We start from the raw sequence: 13,695 nt of genomic DNA, 5'->3' as shown, positions 1-13,695 counted from the left end.
GACCAAAGGTATTCTTTGATAAAAAAACAAAAAAAACAAAGCCATGTGGCGTTTACCAAGAGAAACAAGATTCTCTGGTCTGATGAGACAAAGACTGAACTCTTTGGAGTGAATGCATCATGTCTGGAGGAACCTGAGCTATGGGGATATTTGCAGCAACAGGAATTGGTAGACTACTCAGGATGGATGCAGCAATGTACAGAGACATACTGGATGAAAATCTGATCCAGAGCATCTTCACCTTGGACCAGGACATCAGTTCATTTTTCAGCAACAACGGTCCAACACACCTGACCAGGATCTCAAAGGCTTCAGAACCATTCTGTGAAAGTCCAGACTTGAATCCAACTGAACGTCTCCGGAGAGATCTGAAAATGTCCGTCTCCCAGGCAACCTGATGGAGCTCGAGAAGTTTGGGCGTCTTTGCCTAAAGACTGGGGAGAAATGAAGTCTGAGTTGTATGGCACTTTTCAGGGCCTTCACAGACACTTTACAATAAAATCAGCTTATCATAATCATACACTGATTATGGTAAGCTACTGGATAGTAGCCCTCCTGGGGCAGTCTGACAGAAGCAAGGATGCCATATTGTGCCATTGAACCTTCTGACCAACACCAGCAGGCCAGGCAGGTGAGGACACCAGGACACAACAACAAAGGCAGACGGAGTGGGAATTGAGCTGACGATGACCCACCCACTGCAGGGCGAACTCCTACCACCATCATCACCATCACCCAAGTTAAGCTGGTGGCATCATATTCAAAAAGATTTGAGGCTGTAATTGAGCCAAAGGTTGATCAACAAAGTATTAACCAAAGCTGGGAATACTTGCACAATTCATGTGTCCGACTTTTGGTTTTCTAGTTTTATTAAATTTGCAAAAACTATTTTCTACATTCTCATTATAGGGTATTTGTGTATAACATTTTGAGATATTAATTTAAAACAATTAGGATTAAGTCTGTAACATAAAATTTAGAAAAAGTTAATACTTTTCTAATCTCCTGTAGTTCTTGTTGAGGATTGCTTGTGTGTAAAAAGAAGCTGCAACACAACTGTTATTGTTTAGAGCTATTGTAGATCACAGACTTGCTTCAACCGACTCCAAAGCTTTAGACACCCTGCAAGGAAACCCTCCGAACCATCAATTGTTCGGTGGGACAGGGAGTACATGTGACTAAATGTTTGTGTAATTTTTCTGCGGCCTACATGCAGATTCCCAGCAGGAGAATATGGAAACATTTGGCAGGACAAGACCTCTCCCACACCAACAGCCCACTGTTCTTTGTTTACACTCTCCCTCAGATCCGCAACATTGGACAGAAAAATCCTTTCACTCCTTTCAAGTGGGCAGTCAGATGAGGAGCTGGAATCTTCTTACAGCATCACGTTGCGTCAGTCCGATCCCGTGAGAAGAATTTTACAATCAACGAATAACTGTGATATTTTGTCCTCATTCATAAATGCACCAGGAAACTCACCAACAGAACAGGTAGCAGCAGCTTCTGCCACTTAGAGGGAATTAGTTTGTTCACTTACTGCTTCCAGTGACACCTGGCTGTGCAGAGTAGGTATGAGTATGCAACTAAAATTAACCTGGAATACCAAAGATGGCTTTCCTTGCTAAAATCTGGGTGCCGTAGGTTTAATTATTAATGTTCAAAAATTTCTCTCTGCCATGAAGAAGTTTCACACCCTCTCATCTAATTTTTACCCTGATGCCCCACTGCTAGACCCCAGATCGATGCACTCAGAAGGATCTGTGTTTTTACAGAATCAGATTTCTGTTGTCTTGAAATGTCTTCATTGAGCTGCAGGTCAGTCGGTCAGAAACACCCCATCTTTTCCTCTCCAGTCGTTTTTTTTTTGTGTTGTTGGATCGGTAACTCAGGTCACCTTCCCTCTGCAGCATCAGATGCTGCAGTAGAGCCAGTGGATGATCTTAGAAGCAAGTTTGACTATAAAACCAATAAGTAACAGATTTCATAATTTCCTTGATAGTTTTACTGTCTCTGTCCAAAAAAGCTCACAGAATAACCAAACCTCATCCCCCATCCAGCCTGGGGGAACTGTTGCACCCAGACAGACAGGCAAGTCGGGATTGAACTGCAGACATGGATTAAGGTGGAATTCTGATGTCTGACCTGCAGGTATTCAGAAAAGTACAAGTTCAATAAATGTTGAACATTTTGATCTCGTCTGAATGCAGGAAATTATCTGTCTGCAGCCTCCAGAGAGCTCCGACTGCTTTACCCCGTGGTCTCGATATTTCTTCCATGTTGCTTCGATTCTCTGAATCCTCATGTGACAATCCTCACAAAACTCCAACAAGTCTGTGCTTTAAAGATTAAAACTTTACATAACATCTTTCCAAGAAAGCTCTCTGCTATCTGAGTCGTCACATGTGCAGAGTCACTGTGGAGGCATCTGGCAGCTTTGGCTTTAAATCTGGATGGTGAGCATTTTTATCTCTCTTCTCTGCCTGAACCTGAACAGGAAATCTTTATTCAGATTAGTCATCTACTAAATCAAGTTGCAAAAATCTGCAAGACGTGTTTTCATTTTTAAAATACTCAAATGCCATCTGGCAGGAAGGAAGCCTCCCTATGGTTTCCTGTTATATTTTACATAACTGTGGTGTCACTGAAACAGCAGCAAATACTAAAAACTGTAAAAAAATTCAAAACTGAATTTCCTTTGAGGATCAATACAGTATTTTTTTAACTAAATTGAACCTCCACTGGTTATTTAGGAGAAAAAATAATTTTCTTCTGCTGTTTCTTCAGCTCTTCTTGATATTTAAATGAAACTGTGAGTTTTGAGCTTTTTTTAAACAAACACTCCAGGCGTGTTTGGTGTTAAGAAAAGCATGAATTGTGGGGAAGCACTTCATGCTCTGAGTTGGTGGACCTATGATGCTGTGGGCCTGCATCTCTCCTGATACAGAAAGGTTTGGATGAAAATTCTGCTGGTTTCTGTGAGAAAAATATTTAAAACAATGATTATTATGTCTTTCAGAAAGATAATGAGGTAAAACATTTGACCAAATCAACACAGAAAATCAACTTTCCTGACACAGGAGCATCAGAATGACACTTGAGCATTTCATCCCCAACAAACCAGTTAAGGCTGCATTCAAATCCAAACAGGAATCCCACGAAGGAAAAGCTTTTGTCTCAAATCTCTGAAACACCAAACAATCAGATCAGAGGAGCTGCTGCAGAAGCAGGAGCAAGACGAAGAGGAAGAGCAGCTGGCCTGGAGTTCAGAGGAACATTTTCTCCGTTCATGTTCCTGTTTACACTGAGCAGAATCTGGATTGTTTTCTGCTTTTCATCTCTCTTCATTGATGATGGCAGCTGGACAGAGTCTCTATGGTGCAAACCAAACGTAAAATCATAAAATATACATGTAACTTATTGATATGTTGAAAAAATATTTTCTCTCTTACAGATTTCTTCTTCTTTTGTCACAAAGATGAATACAAAGGCATATTTTGATTTCTGTGAAGCATTAATTGCCCCTTAAAGCTAATAACTGGTTTTTCCACTCTTAGCATCAACAGCCAATCAAATGTCTTTTCCATCATTCTGGAAGAATTTTAACCCACTCTGCTTTGCAGAATTGCTTTAATTCTAGCTGCGTTTCCATTACAAGCATGTGCAAAACTTTGTCAATATTCCGCTAATGTCGAGAAAACTACTTCACAATTGCAGTGTTTCCATTAAATAAGAAACATAATTAAAACCACACATGAATAAGTTTGTTTGCATAAAAAACATTCTGCACCATGATTCTCCAACTACTTTCTGTCGTCTTCTTCGTAGCCAGAGGCAACATCTGATTAAGTGTCTCATGTGATGCGAAAAAGGGTTTCCACTGGAGTAATGCAAAATAAAGCAATTCCAATATGTCTAAATAAAAACACCAAAACTTTTTATCAACAAGCAAGGGTTTTCTTTTCAAAATTGAATGAACAATAATAACAATAAAGCTTCAGCTTTATCAATTTAAGTGGATTGAGAGCAGTTAGGTAGTAACTAGTTACATTTTCTCAATTACATTTACTTGAGTAACTTTTTTGAAAAGATGTACTTTCAGGAGTATTTTTACTATGCTTTACCTTTTACTTTTACCTTAGTAATTTTATTTTGAAGTACCGCTACTCTTCTGGATTCCCCACCCACTGAATGAATTCAAACATGTTTTAACCAAAAATCCACGATACCTTAAATTTTTGATAAAGTTAAATATGTTTCTTATTGAAAGAAACCATTTGGAAAAATTTATTTAGCCTGATTTTATTTTTTTATTTATATATATTATTGCCATGTTGGTCCTTAAAATACCGAAGTTTCCACTTAGATTTATATTTCGGTCTTTCCGATTATGTGAGTTTTAAATATTAAATAACTGATTATTTGATGAGTTACTCCTTGAATTGCTGTTTACACCGAATACTTTTTTTTTTTTTTTTTTGCTCTTACTTGAGCATTTCTTGGATGGCTACTTTTTACTTTAACTTGAGTAAAAATATATTGAAGTATCACTACTACTCTTACTGGAGTACAATTTTTGGCTACTCTGCCCACCTGTGATTGTGAGGCGAATCAATCATTTCAGCCATGATTTTGTTGGAAACAATTGTTTGTCCTCATCCATACAATCAGGGGAAACCCGGTACCGGAGCGTCTGAGCAGAACCTGAGCTTTCAGTCTCCCGCAGCGAAACACAACAAACACCCCACTGACGGTCAGCTTCAATCGCCTGCTCTGTGGCTGGAGTCGGGTGGAAATGTGGGTCACACCCAGCCCACCCGGAGGTGCCTGGGCGGCTTGTTTGTGCTGAACATCCCCTCATAGAGCCAGCAGTGCTTCAAAGCACAGGACCGAGTCAGACTGAGGCAGCTGGAAGCGGTTTTTACTGTGGAAAACGATCCGGATCGGGAACAGAGTAGATTTTAATTTAAACAACCACCAGGTGGAAAAGCTTCACAGCAACTGTGTTTCCTTTGTCAATATTCTGTTAGTGTTGAAAAATACAATTGCGGTTTTTCCATTAAATAAAAAACGCATTTAAAAATCACACGTAAATGTGCTCATTAATGAGATAAGTCATTAAGAACATGCCTTCTTACCACTTCCTGTCATCGTCTTTGTGTTTTCCACTCGTAGTAACATCCGGTTGTTGATCACGTGACCTGTATGACTGAATACTCAAATTTCGATACAGTCGAAAATACACCTCATCTTATTAAAAAAACGTGTTTTTTTTCAACATAGTTAATTATTAAGCATATTTATTTTCATAATTCAAATCTGCGCAATTATATGGTTAATACCCTGAATTTCAAACTTAAACAACATGGTTCAATATCTAAGGTCACAACTAAAATTCAGACTTTTCAAAACTATAATGAATACAATTCAAGATCTGTATCACAATAGAGATGTACAAAGATAAAAATCACATTTGTTGTAGTAGTGCCAAGATTTTTTGCACAGAATGCACATAACATTGTACGGGTTGGCAGCAGAAGAGTGAAAGACTTGATGTCCTGCAGCCAACTGGCAATAATTTGCATTTACCAGGCAGATGTGAAAAAAAATCTAGGTAGCTCGCAAGCCAGAGTTTATTAGCAGCTAGTTAGCAGTAGCCTCAACCGTCTGCGTGCAACTCAAAAAAGTCTCAACAGAAAAATAAACTATGTAGAATGAGATTAAACAGTCCAGCCACAACAAAATTTAAGACCTGTCATTAAGGCCAACATAAACATTTTCTAATGAATTTAATGCATTTTAAGGCCCTAGTTTTAGATACATGAATTTAAGACCTTTTAAAGATGCGGACACTCTTAAGGTTGTAAATTTCTTTAGATGAAACTTATAATATTGACATCTGGATGACACTGCTGCAAAAAAATCCTAGGAACTCATGGCCAATCAAAGTCCGAAGATACGAGGCAGCATTTATGGTAAACATTCAGAAATGAGTGGGAAACAAATATTGATAATGTTGATATTTCTTTGGATATGTTGTAGCATTGTCTGCAGGTTTTTAATGGGGCTCCCTCCCAAGAAGCTTTTTTGGTCATGCCACTGAAAGGGTGCAGATGTTAGTGGTGTTAAAAATGAGTACATTTTAGATCATTTTTAACATTTAATGTGACATACATAGTTCTAAAAATCAAACTTGACAGGAAACAAATCCATTAAAGGAAAAGTAAAAGCAGTAATAAATACTTTTCATCTGGTGAAACCACCATTTTGTTGATTTGAATTCAAAGCGATGTTGAAAAAGGAAATATATCCTCAGTTTTCTAGAAGAGGTTTTGGGTCAGAACTGACAAAGTCTCCTGAACTCATGGTTTTATCAGTCAGAAAAACTAATCCCGACGCAGTAAAGCAACCCCAGATTATCACTCCACCACCACCATGTTAGCGTGTAGCTAGTGTTTTAACCAAAGCTTGAAGCAAAGAAAATGACAGAATTGATCTCAAACAACTTGATATATTAGTTTATTGTTCAACATTACAATCCAGTTTCTTTAAAAATCTAAATGTACATAGGTGGTTTACAGTTTTCCCCTCTTCTTGAGGAGCTGGAATCACCCTCAGCTGGATGGCAATCTTAACGAAGCCACGCAGGTGGAGCAAAGCATGCTGGGAGTAGCCCAGTGTGACACTGGAGGGGGAGGGGGCAGGAATGTAGGCTGAACACTGGACAAATAAGCAGTGAGAATATGCACTGCTTACAGTTACAGTAAAAACAACATACAGCTGCTTAAACATCCCTCTGAGCTGCAGGTGATGCTGCACATTCAGTTATACCTCAGATCAAAAATCAGGGACATATTTAAAACATCTTCATAAATTACAGTAATGAATATATTGTGAAGTAAACAAATTACTACAGACAGAAAAAGGCATTAAAGTATTTTAAGGTAACATTGCAATAAAAACAGGCAAAAAAGTAACTTAATGCACAGTTGGAGCATAAAAGCAGCTCTGGGTCCCTTCATTCTGTTACCGCCCATATTTAATGTTTTACGCCACCTGTGTCAAACTCAAGGCCCAGAGGCCAAATCCAGCCCACTGTAGCTTGTGATGTGGCACTCCAGGCTCCAAGCTGCATAAATCAGTCCCTACAGTTTTTCACGATCGCAAAAATCAAAAAAATCCTAAAGCATAATTGTGAGTTTCTTACAAATTTTCTGCAAAAATAGTGAAAAAACATTAGGTTTAAGTTAGGGGAGTCCAAAGTGTGGCCTGGGGGCCTTTTGTGGCCCTCAAAATGATTTTGATTGGCTCCTTGACCACAAGTCAAGAACATAAAAAATTTGGACAACGAAATATAAAAACAACTAATAACTTTTGTTTGCCGCCTCAGTCTTATTTGATGTGAAGTTACAGTTTGTGATCGATATGACGAGTAACAAAAAGTCACATCTGACCTCAAGTTGGCAACATTTCTTGTAAATATTTCTAAATTTGCACCACAAAATCTGGAATCTGAACGACAATCGAAAAATCCTGGCGGGACTGATCAATATAAAAGATTTTCTTTCCATTTCATAATTGTATGCCACTTTGTGTTGGTCTTACACATTATATTCCAATGTTTTTGGTTGTAGGTCAATGGTGTGAATACTTTTGTAAACCAGAGTATTTTAATTATTACTTACAGAATGCAGAGACAGCCATTTATTAATACTTTAACAGTTTGATAACATATTCCTTCATACATTCTGACACAACTGGCCCTTTAAGAACATTTATGTGGCCCAAAACTGAAAATGAGTTTGACACCCAAAGAAAACCCAAACCAAGCAGCAATGTTTCGCGCCTGCTGTGGCCCCTGTGGTGTTTATCTAACTATTCTGAAGCTTTCAGAACAAGTCGCCATCACTCGTTGCATTTCATTGCACAGCGTCCCGCTCCGTCTGCTCCGATGAGGGGAGTTCACGACCCCCGTGGTCACTGCTGTGAGTTTGGATAGCTGTATTGTCAAAGAGGGATTACAGGGACGGTGGCCTCTCGCCTCAACTGGACCGTAAATCAGAAATAAAAAAACTTCACGCGCCGAGGACAAACGTGATGCGTCTCTTCACCTCGAGCTTCAAGTTTATCTTTGTGGCAGAGCAGCACAGGGGGGCGTAACGGCAACAGACAGGCATGACGCAAAGCAGGAAGGAGGCTGGACTTCCTCAGATAACTGAATATTGCTTAAAACTGAGAAGATTGCAAAATCCTTCTCAGTAGAACCTGTTGCAAAATGCACTGGGTGTAGAAGAAGAAACAAGTTTAATATCTGCTGAAATGACGCTCAAAGTAGGCACTTTTTGTGCTCTTTTACTTTGATTTAAAATAAATCATCTTGCAGTGAATAGCACCCTGGGTTCAACCAGTCTATCTGTATTTACATTATTATTTATTTTATACTCTGATTTTAGTGCATTTTTGTCACTCACGTAATCTAGAGTCCATTAAGAAAAAGAAAGTGATTATGAAGCAACTTAAACATAATTTTACTTATTTTGTTGTTTTATTTCACCAGGTAAATTGGTTGAGAACAAGTTCTCATTTCCAACAACTACCTGTTCAGGAACAGGAAGTGTTTATCACCAAGTGTACAGCAATATTTTCCTACAGCGCTTACATTATGCATATTGAGAAGAACCGATTCAGTTTTTGTGCCACCCCTAGGCTATATCACCCTGGGTGAGAGCCATAAAGGCACAACAGTAGCTTAGAAGACTGCATTTTCTCAGCTTTAACAGGAACAATCTGATTAGTTTTATCCAACTGAACCAATCTGAATAAAGCAGACTGAAGAGATCAACCTGATACAATCAGATGATATAATTCTGACAAGATTGACTGAAAGTCTCAACCGACTGCCATTTCTTTTAATTCTGTAAAGTAAAAGAAAAGAAATCAGGCGAGAATTAAACCAATACAAAAGAGAAATCGGAACATTTAAAGGCACTTAGGGTTCATTGAATCTTATACTTTCATTCCCACGCTCCGTGTCGCTACGAGTGTGCTGCTCGAACATTGCATGTTTGTGCGTCTTAGTAACAAAGGCTGAGTTAAAAAAAAAAACAACTCAGTTTAAAAGTTAAAAAAATGAGTGAAACATGGCTCTGAATGTCAGACATATTCAGAGGAATCGAAATGTAACAGATGACGAAAACATTCAGTAAAACAAACAGCAGCCTGAGAAGACCGACTGAAAAATGATGTGTGATTTTTGGAGAATTTGAATGAAAATTTAAAGGAGAATTTTGCTGTAAACAGACATTAGATAGAAATCTGACTTGTTGGGTTTTTACTGAACCTGAAGCTCAGTGTGACTGAACTCCAAAATGTAGAATAAATATGATTTATGATAAAATAATCATTCAAATAAAATAAAATCCCCCTCAGCTACCCATATTCCCTTGTTGATAACTGGTCTGAAACAGTCAAACCAAACCTAAAAATAAAAGTTTTTTTCCATCCTCTGTAAAATTGTTAATTCAAATAAAACAGGAAGTGATTGTATTGAATGAAGCTCCCCAGAGGAAACGATCATATAAACATTGGTTCTGCTTCGACGAGCAGTGTTGTGTTGTTATTGAGTCCAGCAGCATAAGCAGTTCTGCTCGTCACCTCTATGGCGCCTCCTACAGGAAGGGAGTGAAGGAGGAGCGGACGGTGCGACCCCGCAGAGGCTGCTGCACCCGGAAGTTGTTCACCATGCTCTTCTGGACTTCCTCCTCGGCAGAGGTGAACAGGAGGCTCCGGAAGACCGCCAGCTGGAAGGAAAGGCGTGAAGCACTGATAAAAATGTTCAGATTTTACAATCCGATGATATCAGTATTGGTCCTGGTATTGATAAAAATTCTAGATGGGGTCTCGGTGACAATGTGCTCTGAATGACGGCTTGCTTTATTATTTTAATTTTTTTTATTTATTATTTTATTATATTAAGAATTCCTAATGACACTTTCTGAACCATTTGAAAGAATGTTTGTTGCATTTTGTTTTTTACATTTTTGACCTAGATATTGATTTTGTCAGTCTCAGTTTATTATCTCTATAGTTTATTAGAAAAAGTAAGAAAACAAACTAATAATTCCTTAGTTCCATGTTTTCATGCATCTCTAATATTGTATAATAAAGCATAAAAATCTTGAGAATGAGACTTTTTTTGTCTGAATAATCAATAACTAAAATAATCGTTTATTATGCTTGCAAAATAAACAAACACATCTGACATAACTCCACTCAAGTAGTGGGTGAAAAGATATGGACAGCATTTTTAAAAAAACTAAAAAGGTGTTATTAGTCTGTGAATTAGAGTTTGATGGGGTCATTTTCTTCCACTTGAGGAGCCAAATTCTAAAATAATTTTTTTCAGTTTCAGTTGAACATGAGCTCTAAAGCAGAAGATAGTTGGTTTTACTGTTGTGGTATTTTTATGGATTAAGATTACAAGTTGATGCACTGAAACTGAGTTCTGAAAACCAGAGAGCTTTTCTTCCTTCTGTTTAGTTAAAACGGACTGCACTGACTATATTTGGCCACTTGGGGCCACTAAAGGAGCTTTGATTCCCTACTGAGTGACCCTGAAGTATCTAAACAGTGTATAAAAACTTCCCCAAATATCTGGTGAAAATGAACAGCTTCATTATATTCCTTCAGCAGAGGAGACTAAACATGTTTATACCACTAGGAAAAGGATCTAGCAACTTTTCCAAACATGCAGCACAACATCTATGGTAAAGAGATAAGAATCAGCAATCTGTTTTAAAATAATCGTCAGGTGTGAGTTAGACACATACCTGGTCATGGCTGACTTCAATATGCTGCTTCATAACGATCCAGGTGACGGACTCTGTGAGAGGGGGCGTGGTCAGAGACCCGTGGTACGTCCAGTAGTCATCGATGTTGGAGGGAAACAGACTAGCTGGATCAAAGCGGTTGAACTCCACCACGCTGTCCTGCAGACGGACAGAGACAGAAAGACTTTAAAATTGCTTCCTGAGGCCTTGCTGGGATGTAACGCCAGCAGAGGGCGCCACTTCAAAAACAGATTTTAGTCGGAAGGTTTGGTGATCTGATGCATCCAAACACGAAGCTTGGACACATTTTCCAAAACGTGTGACTGACCTTGTGTCTGATGGCAGGCAGAGCGTCAACCAGCTTCTGCAGCCCCTCATGTCTCTTTCCCACCTGAAATGGGATTAGACATTAATCTGGATTAAAGTCACAGTTCATGTCGTCATAAACAGCTCAACAGAAAGCAGCAGATTCATGACCAAAGTGTGTGTATATGTTTGTGTACCTTCAGAAAAATTCCAATAACGGCTAGTCCATTTTCCTCCATCACCGCCTCCTCGAACAGAGTGTACCTGTCAGAGTTCCAGTGGACCAAGTGGAGCTGAAAACACACACACACGCACACACAATGAGTTTCTGTAAACTGAAACCTGACGCCCTGCACGTTTTCACACAAACCCACACTGTGCTGTGGGCACCAGTGGTTAAAGGACAACATGCACAGTCACTGGAACATCTTATTACATGAAATCAAAATGGAACAACATAATATCTAATAAATGTTGGAGTCTATGGACATAGATCTGGGCAGTGAAACCAAACTTGGGAGGAAAAAAACTAATGTTTATTTAATGCAAATTAAACATTTTTTCCGAGCAGATGTAAGAGAAGATGCAGAGCTAAATAAAGCCAGGCTCTGTTTAGATCGGACTGCCTTTTTCCAGTCTTAAAGTAAAACCATGACTGGAACCTGATTAAAGAAGAAAATGTTTTTATTTCAGGAGTCCTAAAATAATTCAGACATTGATTAAAGCCAGAGTAGCTGCTAGTAAAGGACTAATTCTGATGTTTTTAGTATATTTTCTGATCGCAGTATGTTTCACAAGCAAAAGAAAATTCATGTTTTTCATGTCTATAATGTGATTTTCCCGTGTTTTTAACAGAAAGTGACCTCCACAATTTTTGTAACTATTTTTTGCCAAGAGATACAGTTTTAATATAAGCAAAATATGACAAATTCAGTCTAAAACGTTTCAAAAATCATGTCTTTTTTGTTCATGTCTGATATTTTTAAGTCTCACCCTGCAGTTGAACTCATGTTTGCATGAGTAGAGATTTTATTACATGCTATTAATATGCTATTGATCGCAATTTAACAATGGACACATGCAATTAATCACCATTGACTGGTCATTTGTTTAGACTTTTATCAAACAATATTCAAACCATTATATTAAAAACCTTTTAAGGATGAAGTTCTAATGTTGTGTTTGTATTTTAATGAAACTTTTGCCACATTCTGCTGAAAATAGATGAACTTCACTGCTCTTTATGTCTGTGTTGGTGGAGAATGTTTCAGTGCTGACACAGTACCTCTGCAGGAAACAGCCTTCGGTCCACAGTGTGCTCTGAGCCCCAGTCGTTGCTCTCACCCCAGTGGAAGTGGAACTGACAAAGCCTGTATTTGTCCTGTAGGGGGCCTCCCTTAAGTGCTACACAAGAAACATACATAAGATATCAGGATATTAGGGAAGCAGGCCGTATGCAATGATAATGGTGAGTTTTCACTGAAAAGTTTAAATTAGGTTTCTTAATTACAGTTTCTAACTGCAGGGTTTGTGCACTTTTCTCAGTACAATTTAAAAATTTTCAAGGTATGTTTTCAAACATTGGAGATAAAAACAATACAAATGAAATTAAAAGAGACAGCTTCAATTCACAATTATATAATATCACTTATTATTATTATTAATAATAACTTGTAATATTATTCTACCTTCTACAGCATGGAAAAGGCTGTTTTATGTTTTGAAATCTCTCTCACACCTGACTGGTCTGAAAAAGAAAAATCTCTAAAAATTGTTCTCGCCAAGTTTTCTGATATTAACAAATAAAAATTATTTTAGTAATTCTAACTGATCTAAAACGAGAAGTTTGATCTGATTTAACTTCAGACAGTGAGAAGAAAATTGCGTTTATATGTTTTTGTCATCTATAAATGTCTGTTTACATGTCCCATGTAAACAGACATGGAACATGTAAACATGCAATCTAACATTTGCATTTTTTTGTAATAAAATGCAAATGTTAGATTGCATTTTATTACAAAACTGTGCCATTTGAATAGCAAGTACCGTTAAGGACTTTATACAGAAATCAAGCACTTTCCAGATCATGGAAACACCTAATTGAAAGGATTTCAAGAACCTGTGCCAACACTGTTGGTGATTTGTTTAGTTATTAAAACTCTTCATGCTGCATTTAAAAACTAGAGTCACGAGAAAAAAAAGAAAATCAAGTTTTCTGTCTGTCTGATATTAAATTGGGCTGAACCTATCCCATTTTAGGTATCTCAAAACTACCAAACTCATTTATTAATTTGCCAACTTCCAGGACAATAAAACATTTTTTTTTTTTTTTTTTTTACTTTCTATAAATTTGAAAATTTCCCAATATTTCCTTTAGTATTTGGTAGAATTGGCTTTAAACTTTATGAACAAAATCAAATATTTTGGCTTTCCTTCCATAAGCTTCTCACAGTTAGTGTTCTGGGATTTTGGCCCATTCGTTCTAACACACATGTGTCAAACTCAAGGCCAGCGGGCCACATGTGGCCCGCCATGTCATTTTATGTGGCCTGCCCCAGCA

The 13,695-nt window shown here is 37.9% G+C and overlaps 1 protein-coding gene and 1 long non-coding RNA gene across 3 annotated transcripts in view; both read right to left on the bottom strand.

Annotated features, from left to right (window-relative positions):
- The window catches only part of LOC106949639 (uncharacterized), a 342,173-nt gene that overhangs the window by 270,215 nt on the left and 58,263 nt on the right, over positions 1-13,695 (bottom strand). Inside the window, exon 2 of the long non-coding RNA XR_001425415.1 lies at positions 4,997-5,001. This is a non-coding gene — a long non-coding RNA (uncharacterized LOC106949639). The remainder of the gene's footprint in view (positions 1-4,996; positions 5,002-13,695) is intronic.
- ca5a (carbonic anhydrase Va) overlaps positions 6,496-13,695 on the bottom strand; it is a 17,276-nt gene continuing 10,076 nt past the window's right edge. For both annotated transcript variants that reach the window (XM_015036026.1, XM_015036027.1), the window contains exons 3-7: positions 12,421-12,539; positions 11,333-11,428; positions 11,158-11,220; positions 10,830-10,988; positions 6,496-9,800 (exon numbers count right to left, since the gene is read on the bottom strand). In XM_015036026.1, coding sequence (XP_014891512.1) covers positions 9,669-9,800; positions 10,830-10,988; positions 11,158-11,220; positions 11,333-11,428; positions 12,421-12,539 — 569 coding nt within the window. In that variant the 3' untranslated portion in view covers positions 6,496-9,668. The remainder of the gene's footprint in view (positions 9,801-10,829; positions 10,989-11,157; positions 11,221-11,332; positions 11,429-12,420; positions 12,540-13,695) is intronic.

The sequence above is a fragment of the Poecilia latipinna genome, unplaced genomic scaffold (assembly GCF_001443285.1).
Source record: "Poecilia latipinna isolate Pla-1442-1.1 unplaced genomic scaffold, P_latipinna-1.0 Scaffold354, whole genome shotgun sequence".
Classification (NCBI taxonomy): domain Eukaryota; kingdom Metazoa; phylum Chordata; class Actinopteri; order Cyprinodontiformes; family Poeciliidae; genus Poecilia; species Poecilia latipinna.
Note: the sequence above shows the minus strand (reverse complement) of the source record. Positions and strands in the feature narration are given on the sequence as shown.